Below are 22,475 nucleotides of genomic sequence, written 5' to 3' on the forward strand. Positions count from 1 at the left end.
GGCTATTTTCCCTGTTGGAGCCCCTGGGCTTATAGCATCCTACTTTTCAAACTAGGATTGTAGCTTAGCAAGTAATAATAATAATAATAATAATAATAATAATAATAATAATAATAATAATAATAATAATAATAATAATAATAATAATAATAACTAAAACTCGCTAGTTAGTGGGAGAGCATGATTTAACCTAGTGTATACCTCAAGGCAACCCGTCACCGGGGTATGACTACGTCTTGCCCCCATGAGTATGATAGGATATATACGTACTTATATATATATATATATATATATATATATATATATATATATATATATATATATATATATATATATATATATATATATATATATATATATATATATATATATATATATATCCAGACACTTAAAGGTTTAAAGGTTGCTGATGAATGACAGAGGCAAGGGACAGTGACATTGCCCTATCGAGCAGGACAATGCCCTAGAGACTTACCATATATTCATATGACCAGCGCCCAAGGTCCTTCTAACCCCCCCCCCCCCCCCCCGGCTAGGACCAAGGGGCTGATGACTAAGCACATAGACCTATTGGCTCCCCTAAATCCCCATTCTTTGCTCATAAGGATGGTGAGGTTGCAGCGACCAAAGGAACTAACGAATTTGAGCGGGAATCGAACCCCAATCTGGCAGTCACCAGGCAAGGTGTTATTATGGGAGGTGAGATTACTATATTTAACAGCAAGGATGCTATTCTTTATAGAAAGTCTTCACAAGAGAATCAGCATTATCAAAAATTAACTATATGTTACCTCGACTTCCCATAATATTGATATCAATGAATTCATTTCGAACTGGCACAGTTTAATATTATATTTAGTTATATTCTTTCATCTAATGCTCTCAATTTTCAGGACATTAGTTCATGTAAAATTACTTAAAATTTGATTCTTGTGAAACTGCTAAGATATGTAATTCTTGAACAACTCTTTGGGGGGGGGACCCAAAGACAGTACAGGTCCATTTAAAAAAAAAAAAAAAAAAAAAAAAAAAAAAAAAAAAAAAAAAAAAAAAAAAAAAAAAAAAAAAACAAGAATTGCTACAACGGGTCTGAGACTCTGCATATGATTATGCAGACAATTATTCCCCAGACAAAGCTGGTGTATAAATGATCTGCTGAAAATTATGGACGAGGACAAACATAGCATCCTGACTCAGTTGTAGATCCTGAGTCAGTTGTAGATTTACTACCATTTGATGGCTTACAATTGATTTATTGTGGAAAAGCTTTAACTAGAAATATGAAGAACAGTGATGAACTAAATAAATGAATGTTTTTGTGAAGTGCACTATTTCTCTAGTATATAATCTTAGGCTTATACACTGGATGAATGTTCTGATAAGAAATTTGTGATTAACAGTGTTATTAGTTACTATGATTGATTATGGCATCTCTTATCAATTTCAACCTAACAAAAGTAGTCTACAACAGGAACTGAAAAACACAATAAACAGAGAAGTAAGCTTGATAAAAGGTGTATCACTACGAGAAAGGATTACCAGTCTACTGATTGAACTGCAATGGTACCTATTAAAGCTAGAATAGATCATAAGACAAGTTATTAGAATTAGACATCCAAAATATTTAAGGGAACTGCTACTCTTCATGCAGCCAACAAAACAGATTTTGAGCAAAGCGAAAAATCTATTTTTGGGTGAGATAGCCATGGCGTCCTGATGGAAGGTTCCTTTTTGGTAGCTTCCTTGGGTATAAGACTACTAAGATATTCCCAGAGAATTTAACCACAGGTTATCACAGAATTCTAACTTCTGGAGCGAGTATCTCAAAGGTTTCCCTTTAAGACATCGTAATACAACAGGGGACGCGCATGTCTGAACGCGCCACATAGCTATCTTCACCCCGAACAGAGTTAATGCTTCGGTGTGTAAGGACTGAGAATAGCTGGGAGCCGTTCCACAGCTAATCTCACTCGTGGCTACTACTGATACTCGAGACGTAAACAAACGGACGCCATTGCTCTAATGACGTCACGCCCGTCTTCATCCTGAAATCAGTTGCTGCCCATCACCATGATACAGTAGCACAGGGTGGGAACAAAACTGGACGAAGTAGTAGGGAGGGTCCATCAGGACGCCATGGCTATCTCACCCAAAAATAGATTTTTCGCTTCGCTCAAAATCCGTTTTTTGGGCTCAAGCCATGGCGTCCTGATGGAAGAGTACCAGAGAATCAATGTATCGTGGTAGATTTTCCCCTAGTATTAAGTGCCTAGGCATTGACAAAACAGCAAAGTAATCTTAGATAAAGAACCATAGGGAAGAAGTATCCTGCCCCCCTTGGCAGTGAAGTTCCCATGGGCTATGCCGACGTCAAAGTGGTATTGAAGGGCTATTCATCCTGAGAGAAGAACTTGAAGAACTTAGAGATGAAGCTGAATGTTTGGTATTTGTATAGGAACATTCTGAAATTAGACCAGTGGTGGTTGGACACTGTGTATAGAGTTCATCTCTTGGGTATCAGAAGTAAGTATTCGTGTAGGAACCTTACTTAGTCAGGGTGAATATAATTTAGGATTAGACATCTTAAATTCTTCATAACCATAAGAAAGGAGGAATAAATAAAACTATGACGGGTATGTATTTCATAGTAAGTAGGAGCTGATAGAGACGCACAAGTAATAAAATAGAAATTTTATTTCATAAATGCAGAAATTAAATAATTTACAGCAAAAAGTAAAGTTCATTTACAGTAATAATAATGTACATAGAAATAAAGGCTTGCTCTTGAATCTGAAAAGGAATTTCAGGATATTAGTAGGTACTCGTTCTCGAGGAACGCAAGTCTTTAATTAAAACACATCATGCTCAAGGCATGCGGCACTTGTGTGACACTATGACATTTCACCTGGGATAAGAACAGTTATAAAAGCACTAAGTGTTTTTCGACATCACTATGAATCGCTCGAGGGTCAACATAGGCACCCGAAGAGTTAGAGTCCCAAGTACTGTAACTCACTGTTCTACGCAGAGTTAGGTGCAGGTTTCATAACACTACCTGCGGCTACCACAAAATGTTTGACTTCGTGCACTTGTTTCGCATAGTGTTTAAAGAAAACTCGCGAGGACTTCCAGCCCGTGAAGTTTTTAAGGCTTTCAAAGTCCATGCTCTGAAAGAAATTCAGAGATGATGCCACTTTTCTAGGATCATGACCAGCGGGTGTACTGTTCGGATCCGCTCTGCGAATGAAGTAGGTGATTTTCGCTCTTAATTGTTTCAGTGACAGGTCGCTGCCCGATGTTTCTCCTTTGAAGAGTTGGCCTCCACCAAAGTTCGAAGTTCTGCGAAGATAGACCTTGAGGCTCTCTACTGGACATAGAGAGACATCCTCCTTCAGGGGGCATATTCTCCAAGGGCCCCATCTTTTGGTGGGTAATTCATTTTTAGCGAGAAACGTCGGATCAGGGGAGAGGGTCACTTCTCCTGAATCGGTAAACAGGATGTGTCCTTCTTCTCTTGATAATGCCACTATTTCGCTGACTCGAGCTCCCGAAGCGAGAGCAAATGAAAATATAACTTTCTGAGTCAGATCCTTGAGGGGGCATGAATCGTTGTCCAAGTTGGAGGCGAAATGGAGTACCTTGTCTAGTGACCAGGAGATCGGTTTCGGTGGGGGTGCTGGCCGTAGGCGAGCACATGCTTTTGGTAGTTTGTTGAAGATGTCGTTGGACAGATCAATTTGGAAAGCATATAGAATTGGTCTAGTCAAGGCCGATTTGCAGGTTGAAATCGTATTGGCTGCTAATCCTTGTCCATGAAGGTGAATAAAGAAGGACATACAGAAATCAATCGTGATTTCTTTAGGATTTTTTGTCTTGACAAAGGAGACCCATTTCCTCCAGGATGATTCATATTGCCGTCTCGTGGATTCGGTCTTGTATTCCTCTAGGAAGTCTAGACTTTTCTTCGAGATCCCAAACCTCTTCTTTGCGGCAAGGGAGAGAAAATCATGAGATGAAGGTCCTTGATTTTCGATGATGAAGCGAAGACAGTCGACTTCTGTACTTGTTGAGAGAGAACTGGGCCCGGGAGAGGGATCAGCTTGGGCTGCAGCTCCAGGACCAGGGGGTACCAGTTGCTCCGGGGCCACTTGGGAGCCACTAGGGCCGCTGTCCCTTTGAAGGTTCTCAGTTTGGAGAGGACTTTCAACAGAAGGTTGGTGGGAGGGAACAGGTAGATCTTGGACCATCTGTTCCAGTCCAGTGACATGGCATCCACTGCTTCTGCTTTGGGGTCCTCGTACGGGGCTACGTACAGAGGAAGTTGATTGTTGTCGCTCGTTGCAAAGAGATCTATCTGAAGTTCTGGGACTTGGTGAGAGATGAAGGAGAACGATCTTGCGTCTAGAGACCATTCCGACTCTATCGGGTTTGTCCGAGATAGAGCATCCGCTGTCACGTTGCGGAATCCTTGTAGGTGAACTGCAGACAGGTGCCACTTCTTCTTCTCTGCCAGACGGAAGATTGGGAGAAGCACCTGATTTATCTGGGGCGATCTTGAGCCTTGGCGATTGAGACAACGAACTACCACCGAGTTGTCTAGGGTTAGACGGATGTGGATCGAGGGCGGCGGGGATAACTTCTTCAGTGTTAGAAGGACCGCCATGGCCTCCAAGATGTTTATGTGGAACGTCTTGAATAGTGGAGACCAGGTACCTTGAACCTGTTTCTGGTGGGAGTGACCTCCCCAACCTTCCAGTGAGGCATCCGTGTGGATGTTGAGTGATGGAGGGGGGTGTTGGAGAGGAATGGACCTTTTCAGGGCCTTTTCTTCCGACCACGGCTTTAGGAGGCGTCGCAGTCTGTTTGGAAGCCGTCTCTTGAGGTCTCTTCGAGCGATGGATGCCGAGCGTCTCCAGACTCCCGCGGCATCCTTTAGCTGTGCACGAAGCACTGGGTTTGTCACTGAGGCGAATTGTAGAGAGCCTAGAACTCGTTCCTGCTGTCGTCTTGAAATGCGTTTGGATTTCAGTAGTCGCTTGACAGACCCTGCTATTTCCTTCCTTTTCTTCTGGGGGATGGAAAGGCGGTGTGACTGAAGATTCCAGTGGATTCCCAACCACTGAAACTTCTGAGCTGGAGAGAGGCGAGATTTTTTCTCGTTGATCTTGAATCCCAGGTATTCTAGGTACTGGGTAACTTCGTTGCAAGACTTTGCACACTCTTCGGGCGATGGAGCCCAGACTAGCCAGTCGTCGAGGTAGGCCATCACCTGGACGTTTCTTAGGCGGAGTTGTTGTACTATGGCATCCGCCAGTTTTGTGAAGATCCGAGGGGCCACGTTGAGGCCGAAGGGCATGGCCCGGAAGGCGTAGCTTTTCCTTTGGAGTCGAAATCCTAGGTAGGAGGAAGCGTGATGGTTCATTGGAACGTGCCAGTAGGCATCCGCCAGGTCTATAGAGACCGTATAGGAACCTTGAGGCAGAAGGGTCCTTATTTGTTGAAGCGTCAGCATCTTGAATTTGTTGTTCGCTATGAACTTGTTGAGGGGGGATAAGTCCAGAATGACTCTGAGTTTGTCTGAGTCCTTCTTGGGAACACAAAACAGTCTCCCTTGGAACCTGGTGGACTTTACCTTCCTTATCACCTTCTTGTTCAAGAGGTCTAGAACATATTCTTCCAGAAGGGGGGTTGATTGTTGGAAGAATTGCTGGAAGATTGGGGGTGGTTGAGTCCAACTCCAGCCTAGACCCTTCTTGACGATGCTGTGCGCCCAGGGATCGAAGGTCCAACGATCCTGGAATTGGCGGAGTCTTCCTCCCACCGGAAGCACTTCATTGCTTCTGGTGTCCCGAGGACTTGCTGCCTCGGCCGCTAGCTCCCTTTCCTCCTCTACCTCTGGAGGGACGGCGAGATGCGTCTTTGCTTGCACCCCTGAATGAGCCTCTACCTTTGGCACGAAAGGTAGTTGATTGTTGCTCAAAGGCAGGGGTGAAGACCGGTGACTGTGACAACACCGGTTGGGGGACCAATTGAAAGGTCTGTTGTGGTTGGGCAACCACTTGGGAGGTAGCGGGTCCTGGAAACTGACGTCTTTGCTGACGTTGCTGGGGTTTTGGCTTTTGGGGTTTCCTCTTAGGCTGAGGTCCGTCGTCCTGAGAAGGTTTCCTTTTCCTGGACATGCCCCACTTGTGGAGAAGGTTCCTATTCTCCGTGGCAGCTCTGTCAGTGATTTCCTTCACAAGGTCAGAAGGAAAGAGGTGTTTTCCCCAGATGTTGGAGGAAATCAGCCTCCGGGGTTCGTGTTTCACGGTGGCACCGGCAAACACGAATTCACGACAGGCTCTTCGAGCCTTTATGAAGTGGTACAAGTCCTTCATTACAGTCAATAAGTGGGATTTGGAGAGTACCATGTAGTGGTCTGGTACTCTAGTGTCACAGGCCATAACTTCAAGTTGGACTTGATGAGAAAGAGATGCCGCAAGCCTCTCCTTCGTGTCTTGTTCCCGACGAAGGAGGTGATCGTTGAGCTTAGGGAGGTCTTCATTAAACTGACGTCCGGCGACGTCAGGATCGAGCCTTCCCACGACGAAAGTATGTTGAACATCTTTCCAGTGTCGAGCGTCAGGGGGGGTCACTATGGAGAAGGGTCTGCACTCCTCCAATGCAGGGCAGGGTTTCCCTTCATCCGCCGCTTTAAGGCATGCAGCTAAGGCCTTTTCCAAGAATGGAAGAACCGCAGTTTCAGGTGCAACGTAAGTAGGGTGCTTCTTGCTCAAGGCGGGAAGCTTAGAGCAGGTAAAGCCTCTACTCTTGAATGCGGAGGCTAGCATAGCCTGGGCCTTTGCGAGATCGAACACTATCTCTTCCTTAGGTTCGGTCTCTTCCTTCGAGGCAGGTTCGGAACGAAGCCGGACGTAACAGTCCGGGTAGGCCTCAAAGTTTGGGAAGAACTCCACATCTTCCAAAGGGACCGTGCCGATCTTATCACTGACAAAGATCCTGCCGGTCGCAATAACCATATGCTCTGCATACCTCCACGGGTTGGCATGAGAGCAAGCGGGGAGATCCTTGACCGAAATCTTCTTCGGTTCTCTGGATCCTATCATCGACCTGATGGACTCCTGGTTCTCCTTCAGCCTGTCGTCCATGACGGCTCTAATCAGTCGGATCAATTCTTGAGTGGAAGAAGAAGGATCCGGAGTCGAGGAGGTAGACGGAATAGACATTTCCGTCGGTGTAGGAGTAGGAGGGGGGATGGACGGGGGAGCGACCTCTTGCTCCGACTCGGCGTATTCCACCTTGTCTTCGTCATCTTTGGCTCCTTGAGCCATAAGCGTTTTCTCCGTGTCTTCCGAGACATCCGAAATCTGTTCGTCATCTTCGGAATCCAAACGACACTCGTGCATGGACTGAGCCATGACTACATCAGGTTCCACCGTAATTTGGACAGTGGGGATCACGTCTTTGGGTACCACTGAGTCAGGGGAGGCCTTAGGGAACAACAGTGACCTCAGTTCTTCGGTGGCCAGGTACGGTCCGGTAGCATTTTTCTGGAAGCCACGCACCCACTTGCGCAGCTTTTCACGAGAAATGTCTCTAATCTCCGCTGAGGGAGGATTATGGAAGGCCTCAACTAGGTAAGCCTGACAGACCGTACAGTTCAGTGGATTCCAAAACTTCAAATCCCCTTTCTTGTCTGCACAAGGGGCGTGAGTCCTGCAAGCCGTATGCCCGTAAAACTGCGGGCGTTTCACAGCGCAGAAGGCGAAATCACACTTCATCTGCTCCTCCTGTGGAAGAAAGAGAAAATGAGTATGGGGGAGTCATAAGAATGGCTCTTAAACTAAGTTAATATTAATTATTAATTTTAACTTAATGAAAGGTGTGATGCATAGAGAATGAAATAGTAAAGGAGAACATGCTCCATGCATCTCGCCCGGCTGGTTACCATAAGCTTGGTCCCTGGATAATCCGAGTGACCGAGGGCACCGGATGTAATTCCTTAGAGCTCCAAGTATTTTGGAATTACGTGGAAAAATCCAAGGGCAAGATTGGGACCGAGATCATTCGGTTCCAAGTTAAGGGCCAGAAGGCCTCTTTTAAAGGTAACTGCTTCTGGCAACCAGCCATGCTAAGATGCACATAGCATGCTGGAATTAGAAGAATGCAAAGAGACAGCATGATCACTAACAGAGCAGTACCAGGTACTGATCTTAATAGTAGAAACAGTCTATCTGTTTGCGATATAGAGCTATCATTGTCCTATGATAGCTACAGGAAGGGGGTGCAAGTGTTCTTGACGCCTCCGGGGCATCCGGCAAGCCGCCGGCATGCCAGAGCTCGCTCCAGCATAGATTCTGGCATTAGGACAGACAATGTTCAAAGTCAGTCAAATACCAGGATGGCGGCCGCCGGCACAACGGCGGCACGCCGGCAGGGAGCGGCGGCTCCGGCAGTCGGAGGATGCCGGATTGGTGACTGGGATAAGGATGGTTAAAGCTGTACCGGGTTGCCGGCAGTATATGCCGGCACTCCGGCGGCCGACCGGCAAGCGGACGACAAGCTAGGAGGAGGAGAGCCGCCGGTAGTAGCCGGCGGCAGCCGGCAGTCCCTCGGTACACGGGGGGCTGGCGGCAAGGTTAGGAAGAGTCACCAAGTAGGAGGCAGGTATTGCCGACAGTAGAGGCGGCAAGAGACCGGCACCCGGATAGGGAGAGAGACAGGGGGGAGGGGGGAAGGGATGCAGGAAGTACCATCAGGACTCCAGACATCCCTCCCCCTCCCTGAGAGGGTGTACCCATGATAGAGGCAGGCTCTAACATCCAGGAGCAGGGGTCACTAGGGACCGGGAGCAAGGTAGCCCAAGGGAGGGCTAGGGAACACCCAAAGGGGGGGGGGGAGACTCTCATATGCAGAGCTATACTAGCAACTAACCTCATAGGACACTATGAAGGTATATGTACCAGAGCGGACTGCACAAGGAAGCTCGGGTAGCCCTACTATTCCACCCTAAGGAGGAGTTGTAGGACAGGGGACAGATGGGTATAAACTAACCTAAGCATAGGCTAGGCTATACAAGAGATAGGTGGGGAGGGAGAAGAGAGAAGTCTTCCAAGGAAGGGTTTCTGTACCAGAGCGGCCACTAGGGAAAGGGAGGACACTCCCTAACCTAAGATCAGGCAGATCAGCTAAAACGGTGCAAGAGTACAGTTTCACATGGAACAGAGAAACCTTCCTAACCTAACCTAGAGCAGGGCTAAGAGTCCTGAACTAGGAAAGGAAGAAGACATATCGCTATCGCAGGAAAGTCATAGACTATCCTAGCCATAGAGGTAGGGCTAGCCTAACCTCACTCTCGGACGCAACCCTAAAGGGGGTTCATTCCTTTAGGGAGGACAGAGAGGCGATATATACTCTATTAGACAATTGATCCCTTTACTCAGAAAAGGAATCAAGGCTAAATAGAGGGAATGCCAAGGCAGGGGATGAAGGAAGCATATAGGGGTCCTATCATTAGGTTAGGCTAGAAAGAGTCACTGACTAGCCTATCCCCTACATGGTCCCTAAAGGCGAAAACATTTGCATCACTGTCAAAAGTATTGTAAAATAATGCCACTATCTTCATAACTTAGCCTAGGATCACTAATAAATCATGCATGAACACTTGTATGTAGGCTCCTGGCCTGGGGGCTATAGTAGCCGACTGGTATGAGGTCAATCGATGACCGATAAAAAGCGTCTAAACACGATATAAAAGTTCCTAGCTATGAAGACTAAATAAACTAATGTAATCGATTAGTATACGAGGCCGGAAACGTTGTTGTGGCTAACTAAATAAGACATGCATAACAACAACGACGCCATAAAATGGCGGGTCCGGTAGAGGCACAGCTCTGCCACAAAACAGCAATTATCTCGAAAAGTAATATTTACTTTACGGCCAGAGCTTAATTAAACAATACTGGAACCTTGTACTCAACTTTCCAGAAGAAGGCGAGGCTGAAGGTAACGACATAGCGAAGATGCAAAACGATAAAGTTAACACAGGGAAAATCCGTCTAAGTAGGGCAGCTACTAAACAAAGGATGAAGACGGGCGTGACGTCATTAGAGCAATGGCGTCCGTTTGTTTACGTCTCGAGTATCAGTAGTAGCCACGAGTGAGATTAGCTGTGGAACGGCTCCCAGCTATTCTCAGTCCTTACACACCGAAGCATTAACTCTGTTCGGGGTGAAGATAGCTATGTGGCGCGTTCAGACATGCGCGTCCCCTGTTGTATTACGATGTCTTAAAGGGAAACCTTTGAGATACTCGCTCCAGAAGTTAGAATTCTGTGATAACCTGTGGTTAAATTCTCTGGGAATATCTTAGTAGTCTTATACCCAAGGAAGCTACCAAAAAGGAACCTTCCATCAGGACGCCATGGCTTGAGCCCAAAAATCCTGTGGACACAAGAATAGTTGTTGATGGTTTAAAGTTATTGGGGCCACAATACACGCCATCTGTGGACTAAAGCTTTAAAATATGTGGCCCCAAGATTGCATAGCAAGCTCTCAAATAGTCAAATTTCTTGTCGATGAATTAGGTCGTTTGTTAATGTTAAGATTTGTAAATGTTATAATTAGGACATTTTGCCACTCAATTTCCTGTTTAATTCCCGTCATCATCTGCTTTTCTCTCATCATTTCACTAGTAAATGGACTTTTTTGGTATATAAAAGACAGCACAACTCCATTCACCATGTACCAACCAAAACGAAACCAGTATCGTAGCACATCTACTATAGGTACTGTACTGCCTTTGGCTTTTGGACTTTTTGCAATAGATTGATTGATTATAAGTTATCTGGACTTTTAGGGTTAATTTTTTTTCTCCAAGCCAGTTGACACTCCATTTAACCATCCCTTGTCATTTGAGATTGAGACTTCCTTAATACTACATAACTCTATTGGAATAAAGCAAAAACAAGACCTTGTTGCTCTATCAAGAAATTCTAGATAATACATAAAAAAAATAAAAGACCAGAGTTTTTATAGCAAACTGTTTAGTTTTCTTCTAAATCTGTTTTCCTGATTTTTTTACTGTTTTCAAAAGGAAAATTACATTTCAGATTATCAGAAGTGTTCACAATGATTATTCAGTTTGGAGCAAAATGTCTTTTTAGTAAAATTAAATAACCAAAGCTTGGGAATAAAAAATATACCAAGGATAAAATGTTTCTTTTGATGACAATCACGAAAAACTTACCCGTTGGTGAAACATTATAATTGACTATGTTGTGCATAAAACAAAATTCAGCAACCAATTCAGTTGTAAAAAATGTTATAAGTACTATTCTTTATAAGGAGTCCAATGGGTTGGGCTAACAAATGCCATTGTCTAGCAGAGGCTAGAAAATAAAAATGAAAAACAATGAAGGAAAGAAAACAAGTTGAGTATGACCCCAACAGAAGCGAAAGACCTTCATCTGAAGGATGAAAAGAATCTAAGAAAATGGTTCAAAGGTAGAATCCCAAAGCTGTCATCAAAGGCAACGAAATGATGTACGGTACTGCAGCTGTTTGATTTCATGAGGTTTTACATTGTCAAAATATCTGGATTTTTAAAACAAAATTTTAAAACTGCTCCTCACAGCTATTTTGTAGTTTAAAAATGTGTTAATACCATAAAATATATATACTGTACCATACAATACTTTAAAGTAGCCATTGCCATAATAATCTTTATCTTTGTCACATCTTAGAGCTTTTAGATACTCTACGTTTGTGACAGCAGATGGCCAATTTCTGCTTAAAGGAAAAGGAAAAGGAAATAAGCAAGTAAAGTAAGAATACCATAGTATATTATATTCAAAGTAATCACCACAGCTTCTAATTATTTTGCATGTGAATGTTCAATAACAATCAGCATAAAATCCTTGTCTTTAATAGACTTCCAATTACAAAACGATAGAAACTTGCGGGACTTCTCAGTGAGCAACAGTAAATGCTGGCACCAGAGAGCTTAATCTAACAATGATGGTTAAAATAGGGAAACAGCGAACTTATTTGCATATAATAAGAACATCGATATGTCGCTGGAAGATTCAGTCAAAAGGATCTGAGATATGAAGCCAAAACCATCAAGTTAATGGGATTTCACAGGCTGTAGTTCTTAATGGAATAAATTCATGAAGTGTGCTTTGTAGGAAATTGATACTAACACAGCACTTTGAATGTACTGTATTGCACAGACATCATAAGAACCGTAAATTTAGATCTATAAAGTAGAAACATATAAAGGCACACTTTAATATAAAAATTTTATGAATAGAAAATCGACACATGCTAAACAATGGATGTTTAGGAAAAGTTAAGTAAAATACAAGAGCAAAAGAAAATGGCTATACACAAAATCTTACACATATCATATAATAAATAGAAGGTGCAAAGGGAAAAAGAAATTTCTTGAGTAGCCTATGAGTTAATTTCTGCAGAACATAAGTTTAAAAATTATAATTATAATAACTAATTACAAAGAGTACAGTCTGTATTGTATCTTGGTTCAATCATCATACTGTACCAATTTTAGAAAATGAGGAAGCTCTTTTACAAGAATTAGAAATTGCTCCTTGAAATCTTTCAGGCTTTAATAAGGACAATGCAAAGTAAACACATAACCACAGTAATCATAATTAATAACAATAATAATAATCATAATAATAATAATAATAATAATAATAATAATTTCTAACTTTATTAAAGAATTGAACACCCATTATTTCATTCTTGAAGTGATGGTGAATAAATTATAAATTAAATCAGTAACAATTTTACCTGTATATTTCTGATATCCACAGCTCAGTATTACCACAAATCAAACTTTCTTTTTATAGCTTTTGGACCAAGCCGTATCAAGACGTATCATTGCTTACATCAGAATCTTTATTAAGTGATATTTTACACAGCAGGGGTATTGAGCAGATGTAAAACCCTATTCCTCTATCTGTCTTAAGTTCGCCCAAGAAAATCTCTACTTCTTGTCACAATATAGGAGTAATATCATAACCCCTGGTGGAATTTTTTGTATCTATAAATTACAAAAACTGGCAAAGTGATGATGGCCAGGTCCTAATATACATCCTTGACAATACAAGTACATCGGTATTCAATACAGATTGCTGCTTCACAAAATGGAATTGCCAACTGCTAGAAACTGAAACAATTTTCAATACCATTCTATATTCATCATGGCTAAATTAACTCTATTGTCAGATCTAATTTCAACCCTTAATACCATATGCTTCACTGTACATTGGATTTACATTCAGTCTAAGGTATTTCCAGTTCTTAATACAGTACAGTACATGTACTACATCCTTAACGGAAAAGTTAATAAATACTATTTTCTTCCACAGGTAATTCTAATTCTTAATACTGTAATATCTTCAAATACAGTTGTAGGGTTTGTTTACGATGCTATAGATATGAAATATAATTAACAAGTGTATGTAAAATGCTAATTCTTCCAATACATTGTTGAACCTTTATAATCCCCACAAAAGGATGGGATTTATGGTAATATTACAAAAGAGACTACCGTTTATAATTATCTGAGATTACACTAGCTTTAGGTTAGTAAAAAATAATATTAATGGAACCATAAATACTCAATGATTAGTATAATTCCAAACCTGCTAATATTTGATACTATATTCTAAAATTCAATGTAAAAATAAAGGAGACTGTGCTTGCGGGAGGCACAGCACACACAGCAATAACCTATGATAACTTATCTTAACATCTCATCACCTAGTTGTGGGCTTCAACCAAAATCCTAAAGCAATTGGTATGCATGTTTCTCAGAACCTAATTCAGCAGGTATGAAAGCAATAGATTAAATATATGATGCGTCCCCATACTTACCAATAACATCATGCACAGTATATACCATTGTCATATTTTCCCATTTACATCAAAATTAAATTCTCTATTCTTTTCTGGCCCTGGCTCGGTATTATTATTTCAAAAATAAAGCTGTACATAGACTGGATGAAGAAATTAATACAGATGACTTTATGATATTTACCAAAGGCACTATTATATGGGGTAAATGAGATACATTAGGAAAAAATGGGTTTTCCATAACTACTCTACTTGTGGTACAAGGAGTAAATGAATATTGAGATGAAAAGATATGTTACAACAAATAATTATGTTCATTAAAACTACGTTTTAGTTTCCAGTTATAAAAAGAATGATAAAATGTAATCCAAAGCTGAGATTGTTGTCTTCAACTTTCTGAAATCCTGAACTCGGGAATTTTCAGGACACGACTGCAGTGACGTTCATGGCCCACTCTGGGAAGGTATCCACATCAAACAATACCACTCCTAAAGTGTTGATCATGAAGGTGACGATTACAACACACAAAACATTCATGACAAAGCCCGCACGCATCTAGAATGGAAGAAGATGAAGTATAAATATATGCTATTGATGCTATGGTTTTCTGAGAGCATAGACTTAAATGATAAGAACATTGCTCTGAAAGTATTCTTATACTTTAGAACTAAAATTTTAACAAAGATATTAGCACTTAACCAGTTAATATGAAATGGTAGTTTGATAAGATTAAACATGTATAAGGTCCACAAAGAATCCCAATGAATGACATAAAAATAATTTTAAAACAACAGAAATAAATAGTCTAACAGGATAACAATATGTAAGGTCCTCTCAACACAAAGTAATGTGGGACTAGTCTATCTACAGTTTTATGAAAACTCATAAGTAATGGTCACTGTGAAAACAAATAAGCATACCATCTCATGAGTCTTAAGACCTGCAGCTGTCAGGACGATGGCATTTCCCGGAGTAGCCACAGGTAACATGAACGCATAAGCACAGCACACAGCTGCAGGAAGCATCAGGTAGATTGGATTCACACCAATAGCTAATGACTGGAAAGAAAAGAAGAAATGTGTGAAGTATGCAAACTAGACTGGATGACTTAAACACATGTTGAACCAAATGATACAAATATAGTACACTGTACTGTATTTTAATATATCTTATGGTTTAATATCAGATACTGTATAAAATATCTTCATAGTTCATAGTAAATTATCTGACGTAAAATATCTTCAGTGAGTACATCTAAGATTATTGAAACTAAGCTTGTCTATTTTGCTTACCAAATCCTTTAGTACAGGGAGAAGTACTGATGCTGTTGCAGTATTGGATGCTACCTCTGTAAGCATAGCTGTTACAAAACATATGAAAAGCACAATGGCTTCCTTAGGCATGAAACCTAGATACTGCAGCTGGTACCCAAGCCATGCTGACAAACCCGAGACCTTGGCTGCTTCTGCCATGGCAAGGCCTCCACCTAGCAAAAGGATGATCCCCCATGGCGTTCTTTCGTGTACCACTTTCCATGTAAGGCAACCTTCCGCCATATCAGGCTGTGACGAACTTCCACTGTTATCTAAGGAAAAATACTTGGTAAACTCTTGCAATTACAGGCCATTTCATAGACTGATTTTTCATATACTGTACTATAAATTCCATTTATTAATTTTAGCTCAAAATTATAAATTTACAGACACAAAAGGTAAATATTTTTTTTTTACAGAAGTTAATTTAATCTCTTACCTCTCCTGAAAGACCTTGGGACACAGAACAGTATGAACACCATCAACATCACAGGAGTGGCATCACGAATATGGCTGCAAGGAGAAGTTCCCTTTAACATCATCTTACTTATTAGAAAATATGCATACATGGATTAGAAGAGTTTGACTAATTTAGGAATCTTCTAAAATTAGTGTAATGTTTTTCAAATTGAATAATTTTTTTTAAATTCTATCCACAGCTTAAAGATTTCTCAGAAAGGCTTTTGAAAAAGGATTCAAGACAGTAAATTTAACATTAGACGCACATTAAAAATCCAGGAGTCAATTTAGCATGACCTTGCTAAAATTACTTCAATTCTTTTATCTATTTGATATGAGTTAAAATGGTAAAGAATATATTGTAAACCCATTATGAAACTACTATACCATAAAGATTTCATTAAGATAGCCCCTCCAACTGATAGGCCAACCCTTGAAAATAATATGCCAAGTGACAGGGAATTCTAATATTGAAGTTTTAATATTTAAATAAAATAACTCAGTGCTTCCATGACAGAAAAGGTAATGCATAATTTTATTTTCAAATAAAGTGCAAAAAAGGAACTTCTAGCAACTTTACTAAACAGCTAACATAAACTTAATTAATTGCTGCTGAAGAACTTAAGTTAGTTACAGAACATCACATCGCAACACCGTTATTACTATCAGAGATATACTCTACCTACAAAGCTAGAAATCGACTGTTTTCAGAATAAAGAAATTATGAATCGTTATGCTAAAATGTTTAAGTATAAGATAGAATAAGACTTACACTTCATTATCAAAGCTACTGCTAATGTAGTAGGCCCAACCGTGCATGAATCCTGGGTCTCTAAATACCCATAAGAACACAAGGACAGTAAAGCTGAGGAAGACCACGATTTCATGCTGAGATACGGGACCAAGACCCTGGTACTGCTCCTGGAGGAAATTCTTGATCGACTTTTCTTGATAATCATTGCCTTCTTCAACCTCCCCTTTCTTCTTGCAGATGCTGTGGGATATGAGACATCATTACTCTACCTGATATTTGGGGATAAGAGAAGAGAAAACCAAGTTTTATGTCTGCCCTGATGGAACTTGCATTCAATGCTGAAGAGGAAAGATAAACACATTGAGATTGGGATGCCAGTTATGTCTTGTCTTCTGGTTACTTTTTTCTCCGAGCAATTAAAGATTTTGTAGGTTTTCTTTCCTTGAAGGCTACATTCTGAATTATTTAATAAGCCTTTAGTTCCATTTTTTCTGAGTACCATAAAGACCTAAGATTGAATTTACTTGCAGAGTAAAACCAATAGAGCTTACTTTAAGGGCTTAATATCTAGATTTGTTGTTATTCTATTTATGGATGTGAAAGTTAGTTATTCTGCCAACTTAGACAATCTACTGTGTATACATCAGAGATTCTATGTAAGGCAATTCTGATTATGATATACCATTATATTGCTATAATTTCTTTATACCTATAAAAGCTATACAATATCAATTTTTGGGCTCAAGCCATGGCGTTCTGATGGAAGGATCCTTTTTGGTAGCTTCCTTGGGTAATCACTACTAGGATTTTCCCAGAGAATTAAACCACAGGTTATCACAGAATTCTAACTTCTGGAGCGAGTATCCTAAGGGTTTCCCCTTAAGACATCGTGTATCAACAGGGGACACGCATGTATAAACGTGCCACATAGCTATCTGCACCCCATATAGAGTTAACGCTTCAATATGGCGGACAGGGAGTGGCTGGGAGCTGAGCCGCAGCCGATCTAGATGTGGCGATATCGGTACTCGCGATGTAAACAGACGGACGCCATTGCTTTTGATGACGTCACGTCCGTCCTCATTCCTTTGCTAGTAGCTCGCTCGATTGGACGTATTTTTCCCTTTGTGCGACTTTATCTGCTTGCATCCTCGCCATGTCTCAACCTTTAGCTTCACCTCCTTCTGGAAAGTTGAGTACAAAGGTTTAAGTATTGTTTAAATAAGCTCTGACCTTAAAGTAAATCTTACTTTTCGAGATATTTGCATAATTGTGGCAGAGCTTTGCCAGACCGGTCAGCGCCATTTTATGACGCTGCTGTTGCTTGCATGCCTTATTTAGTTAGCCGCAACAGCCTTACCGGTATATAAATTACTAATCAGCGCTATTAGTTATTTAGTCTTCATAGCTAAGAACTTTATATCGTGTTTTTGACGCATTAGTTAGGGTCTTCGCTGACCCCATACCAGTAGGCTTTGATTAGCCCCTAGGCCAGTGAGCCTATACCAGTGTTAATGCATGATATTTCAGTGATCCTAGTGTTAGTTATGAAGATTTTGGCATTATTTTACAATACCATTGACAGTGATGCAAGTGTTTTTCGCCTTCAGGGACCATATAGGGGGTAGGTTATCTTGAGTGCCTTGCTAACCTAACCTTATGATAGGACCCCTATATGCTCTCTTCATCCCTAGCCCTAGGGCTTCCCTCTGATAATCTTGTACCCTATTACATGTGATAGGACAAGACTCCTCAGAGTACTGTATCGCCTCCCCACCTAAGGGAATGACCCCTCCCTTAGTGTTGCGGACCTTAAAGGTAGGATCACCTCCTTTAAGCTGAATCGGTCCTTGACCTTTTCCTTGCGATACGTCTTCTCCCTTCCTTGATTAAGGTCTAACAACCCTAATCCAGGTTAGGTTGGGAGGGCTGGTTTATGTACCTTGCTGAAATATACGCGTGCACCGTTTTTCAGTTGGTCCACCTACTATAGGTTAGGGTGAGCATCTCCCTTCCTAGGTGGCCGCTCTGGTGCATAACCCATCCTTTCTTATAAGAAGACCCTTTTCCCCCCCCAACCTATCTCTTGCCTAGCCTAACCTACCAGTAGGTTAGGCTTCATATGTCCCCTGTCCTACACTCCACCCTAGGCTGGAGTGCTGGACCCCGTGGTGCTCCCAGTGTTGTCCGCTCTGATACATAGACCCTCCATAGTGCTATGGAGTCAGTTATCATTTGGTCGACATGAAGAGTCTCCACCCCTTCTTTGGGTACACCCTGTCCTCTCTTGGACTGCCTTAGCCCCCGGCCATTGCGGCCCCTGCTTAGGATGATAGATTCACCTCTATCATGGTGGTACCTTTTCCAGAGGTGTCTTGACTAGGCTAGTACAGCCTTGCCATCCCACCTCCATCTTTGGTGCTTGTCCCTTGCCGCCTCTACCCCGGCATCACCGCCGCTACGGGTGACTTCCTTTTCCTTGCCGCCTTCCCCCGAGTGCCGGGGGGATCGCCGCCGGCCGCCGGCTTACCGCCGTGGCCTCTCCATTCCCTCATAGCCTCGGCACACTGCCGACCCCTCCCGGAGTGCCGGCACTAGCAGCCGGCCCCCGGCCCCGGCTATGCTCCTTTATCCTTACCCCTGTCACCCTCCGACTGCCTCCGGCTGCCGGAACCGCCGCTCCTTGCCGGCGGCCGCCGCTACCGGCTGCCGCCACCCTGGCTTCTTTTGACCATAGAATGATCATTCTTGAATGCCAGAAACTCTGCTCGAGCGGCTTCCGGCGTGCCGGGGGTATGCCGGACCCGTCCGGAGGCGGCAAGATGCCTTGCACCCCTTCTCTCAGCTATCTTTACTAGCGATAGCTCCTAAAAACCGCACCTAGACGGCTTGTTAACGCAGACAAACTGGTATGGAATCGTACATTTTGTTCAGTTTTCAATCTTTCTTCTTGCGTGTTTCATCTTTCCAGCACGCTACGTGTAATTGGCACGTCTGGTTGCCGGAACCTTACTAGGATCTCATGATCCCCAGACTTTCTTGATAAGATTTCAAGCCCAGTCTATAATATGGTTATTCTAGATGGAATTCCCATTATCAAGACACCTTCCATGGAGGCCTACGGCCACCTGGGACTGTCCGATGCTACGGCAACCAGCCGGGCGGGTTACACGAGGCATGCGTCTGTCTCCTTTCACCCACCCTTCTGTGCATCACAATTAATTTAAGTTAATATTAACTTGTTAATAATTAACTTTATATACGAGCCATATTATGACTCTACAATACTCATCGTCTCTTTCCTTTACAGGAGGAGTACGTCAGGTGTGACCACGACTTCTGCGCGGTCCGTCGGCCACACTTCTATGGACACACGGCGTGTAGGACACACGCCCCTTGTGCTCACAAGAGAGGGGATCTCAAATACTGGGGCCCCACCACCTGTTCGGTCTGCCAAGAATGCTTACAGAAAGCATTCTATGATTCTCCCTCAGCGGAGATTCGGGACACTGCTCGGGACAACCTACGCAAGTGGGTACGTGGCTTTCAGAAGAACACCACTGGACCATACCTAGCCACAGAAGAAATGAGGTCTTTGCTGTTCCCAAAGGCCTCTCCAGACTCAGTGGTCCCAGTCGAACAGATCCCCGTAGTCCAGATTACAGTGGAACCTGATGTTGTCATGGCTCAGTCCATGAATGATTATCACCTGGATTCAGAACATGATGAACGCATGTCAGAGATCTCGGAGGACACCGAGAAAACCCTTATGGCCCAGGGTGAAGGGGAGGATGATGAAGAAGAGGACCGGGTTGTGTATACCGAGTCCGATAAGGAGGATGCCCCTCCCTCCATCCCCCCTCCTACTCCTACACCGACGGAAGTGTCTCTCCCGTCTACGTCCTCCACCACGACTCCTCTACCTACGGCACAGGATATGATTCGGCTCATTGAATCCGTGATGGAGCAGAAGCTCCAAGAAACTCACCAGATCATTCGGTCGATGGGAGGTTCCAAGGAATCTCGCAAAATCTCCATCAAGGACCTCCCCACATGCTCGAGCGACAATCCGTGGCGATTCGCCGAGCATATGGTCATCGCTGACGACAAGATCTTCGTCAGCGATAAGATCGGTTACATACCCCTGGAAGAAGTGGAGTTCTTCCCCCGCTTTGAGGCGTATCCGGACTGTTACGTCCGTCTACGTTCAGAACCATCCTCAAAGGAAGAGACCGAACCGAAGGAGAAAATAGTGTTCGATCTCTCGAAGGCCCAGGCTATGCTTGCCAAAGCGCTTAAGAGCAGAGGCTTTACCTGCTCTGGACTTCCGGCTCTGAGCAAGAAGTACCCCACCTACGTTGCGCCCGATGAAGTGGTGATACCCTTCACGGAAAAGGCCTTCGCTGCCTGCTTTAAGGCTGTAGAAGAAGGGAAATCCTGCCCTGCATTGGAGGAATGCAGACCTTTCTCCGCAGTCACCCCGCCCGACACCAAACACTGGAAGGATGTGCAACACACCTTCGTGGTGGGCAAACTAGATCCTGACGTTGCTGGACGTCAGTTTAATGAGGACCTCCCCAAGCTAAACGATCACCTCCTTCGTAGGGAACAGGAAACGAAGGAGAGGCTGGCAGCATCTCTCACTCTCCAGGTCCAGATGGACGTAATGGCTGGCGACACCAGAGTCCCTGACCATTACATGGTCCTTGCCAAACCTCATATGGCAACCTTAGTCAAGGATCTGTACCACTTCATGCGAGCTCGTAGAGCCTGCAGAGAATTCGTGTTCTCCAGTGCCACTGTCAGACACGAACCCCGGAAACTGATTTCCTCCAACATCTGGGGCAAGTACCTCTTCCCGTCTGATCTAGTGAAAGAGATCACAGACAAGGCCGCATCTGAGAACAGGAACCTTCTCAACAAATGGGGCATGTCTAGGAAGAGAAAGCCCTCTCAGGATGACGGTCCTCAGCCTAAGAGGAAGCAGTCGAAGCATAGACCCCAGCAACGTCAGCACAGACGTCAGTTTCCGGCACCCGCTACTCCCCAAGTGGCCGCTCAGCCGCCACAGACCTTTCAGTTGGTCCCACAGCCGGTTTTGTCCTCATCACCGGCCTTCAACCCCGCCTTCGAGCAGCACTCCACTACCTTTCGTCCCAAAGGTAGAAGCTCAGGCAGGGGTTCCGGCAGAGATTCCTCTCGCCGGCCCTCCAGAGGCAGAGGAGGACAGGGAGCTAGCGGCCGAGGCAGCAAGTCCTCGGGACCCCAGAAGCAATGAAGTGCTTCCGGTGGGAGGAAGACTCCGCCACTTCCAGGATCGTTGGACCTTCGAATCCTGGGCACACAGCATCATCAAGAAAGGTCTAGGCTGGAGCTGGGCGCAACCACCCCCAACCTTCCAGCAATTCTTCCAACGTTCAACCCCCCTCCTGGAAGAATATGTGCTAGACCTCTTGAACAAGAAGGTGATAAGAAGGGTGAAGTCCACAAGGTTCCAAGGGAGACTGTTTTGTGTCCCCAAGAAAGACTCAGACAGACTCAGAGTCATTCTGGACTTATCCCCCCTCAACGTATTCATATCGAACAACAAGTTCAAGATGCTGACTCTTCAACAGATCAGAACCCTCCTGCCTCGAGGGTCTTTCACGGTCTCGATAGACCTGGCGGACGCATACTGGCACATACCAATGAACCATCACGCTTCCTCCTACCTTGGATTCCGACTCCAACGGAAAAGCTATGCCTTCCGGGCCATGCCCTTCGGACTCAACGTGGCCCCTCGGATATTCACAAAGCTAGCGGACGCAGTAGTACAACAGCTCCGCATCCGAAACGTCCAGGTGATGGCCTACCTCGACGACTGGCTAGTGTGGGCGCCCTCGCCCGAGGATTGTATAGAATCCTGCAGAAAAGTTACCCAGTTTCTCGAACACCTGGGATTCCAGATACACGCGAAAAAGTCTCGCCTATCTCCAGCTCAGAAGTTCCAATGGTTAGGCATCCACTGGAATCTTCAGTCACACCGCCTTTCCATTCCAGCAAAGAAAAGGAAGGAAATAGCAGGGT

At 43.6% G+C, this 22,475-nt stretch overlaps 1 protein-coding gene across 1 annotated transcript in view; it reads right to left on the reverse strand.

Moving 5' to 3' along the window:
* The window catches only part of LOC137621022 (bromodomain-containing protein 8-like), a 192,191-nt gene that overhangs the window by 119,565 nt on the left and 50,151 nt on the right, over nt 1-22,475 (reverse strand). The window contains exons 4-9 of the mRNA XM_068351461.1: nt 17,052-17,076; nt 16,428-16,649; nt 15,636-15,709; nt 15,176-15,468; nt 14,804-14,941; nt 14,338-14,438 (exon numbers count right to left, since the gene is read on the reverse strand). Coding sequence (XP_068207562.1) covers nt 14,338-14,438; nt 14,804-14,941; nt 15,176-15,468; nt 15,636-15,709; nt 16,428-16,649; nt 17,052-17,076 — 853 coding nt within the window. The remainder of the gene's footprint in view (nt 1-14,337; nt 14,439-14,803; nt 14,942-15,175; nt 15,469-15,635; nt 15,710-16,427; nt 16,650-17,051; nt 17,077-22,475) is intronic.

Source organism: Palaemon carinicauda, chromosome 27 (genome assembly GCF_036898095.1).
Source record: "Palaemon carinicauda isolate YSFRI2023 chromosome 27, ASM3689809v2, whole genome shotgun sequence".
Taxonomy (NCBI): domain Eukaryota; kingdom Metazoa; phylum Arthropoda; class Malacostraca; order Decapoda; family Palaemonidae; genus Palaemon; species Palaemon carinicauda.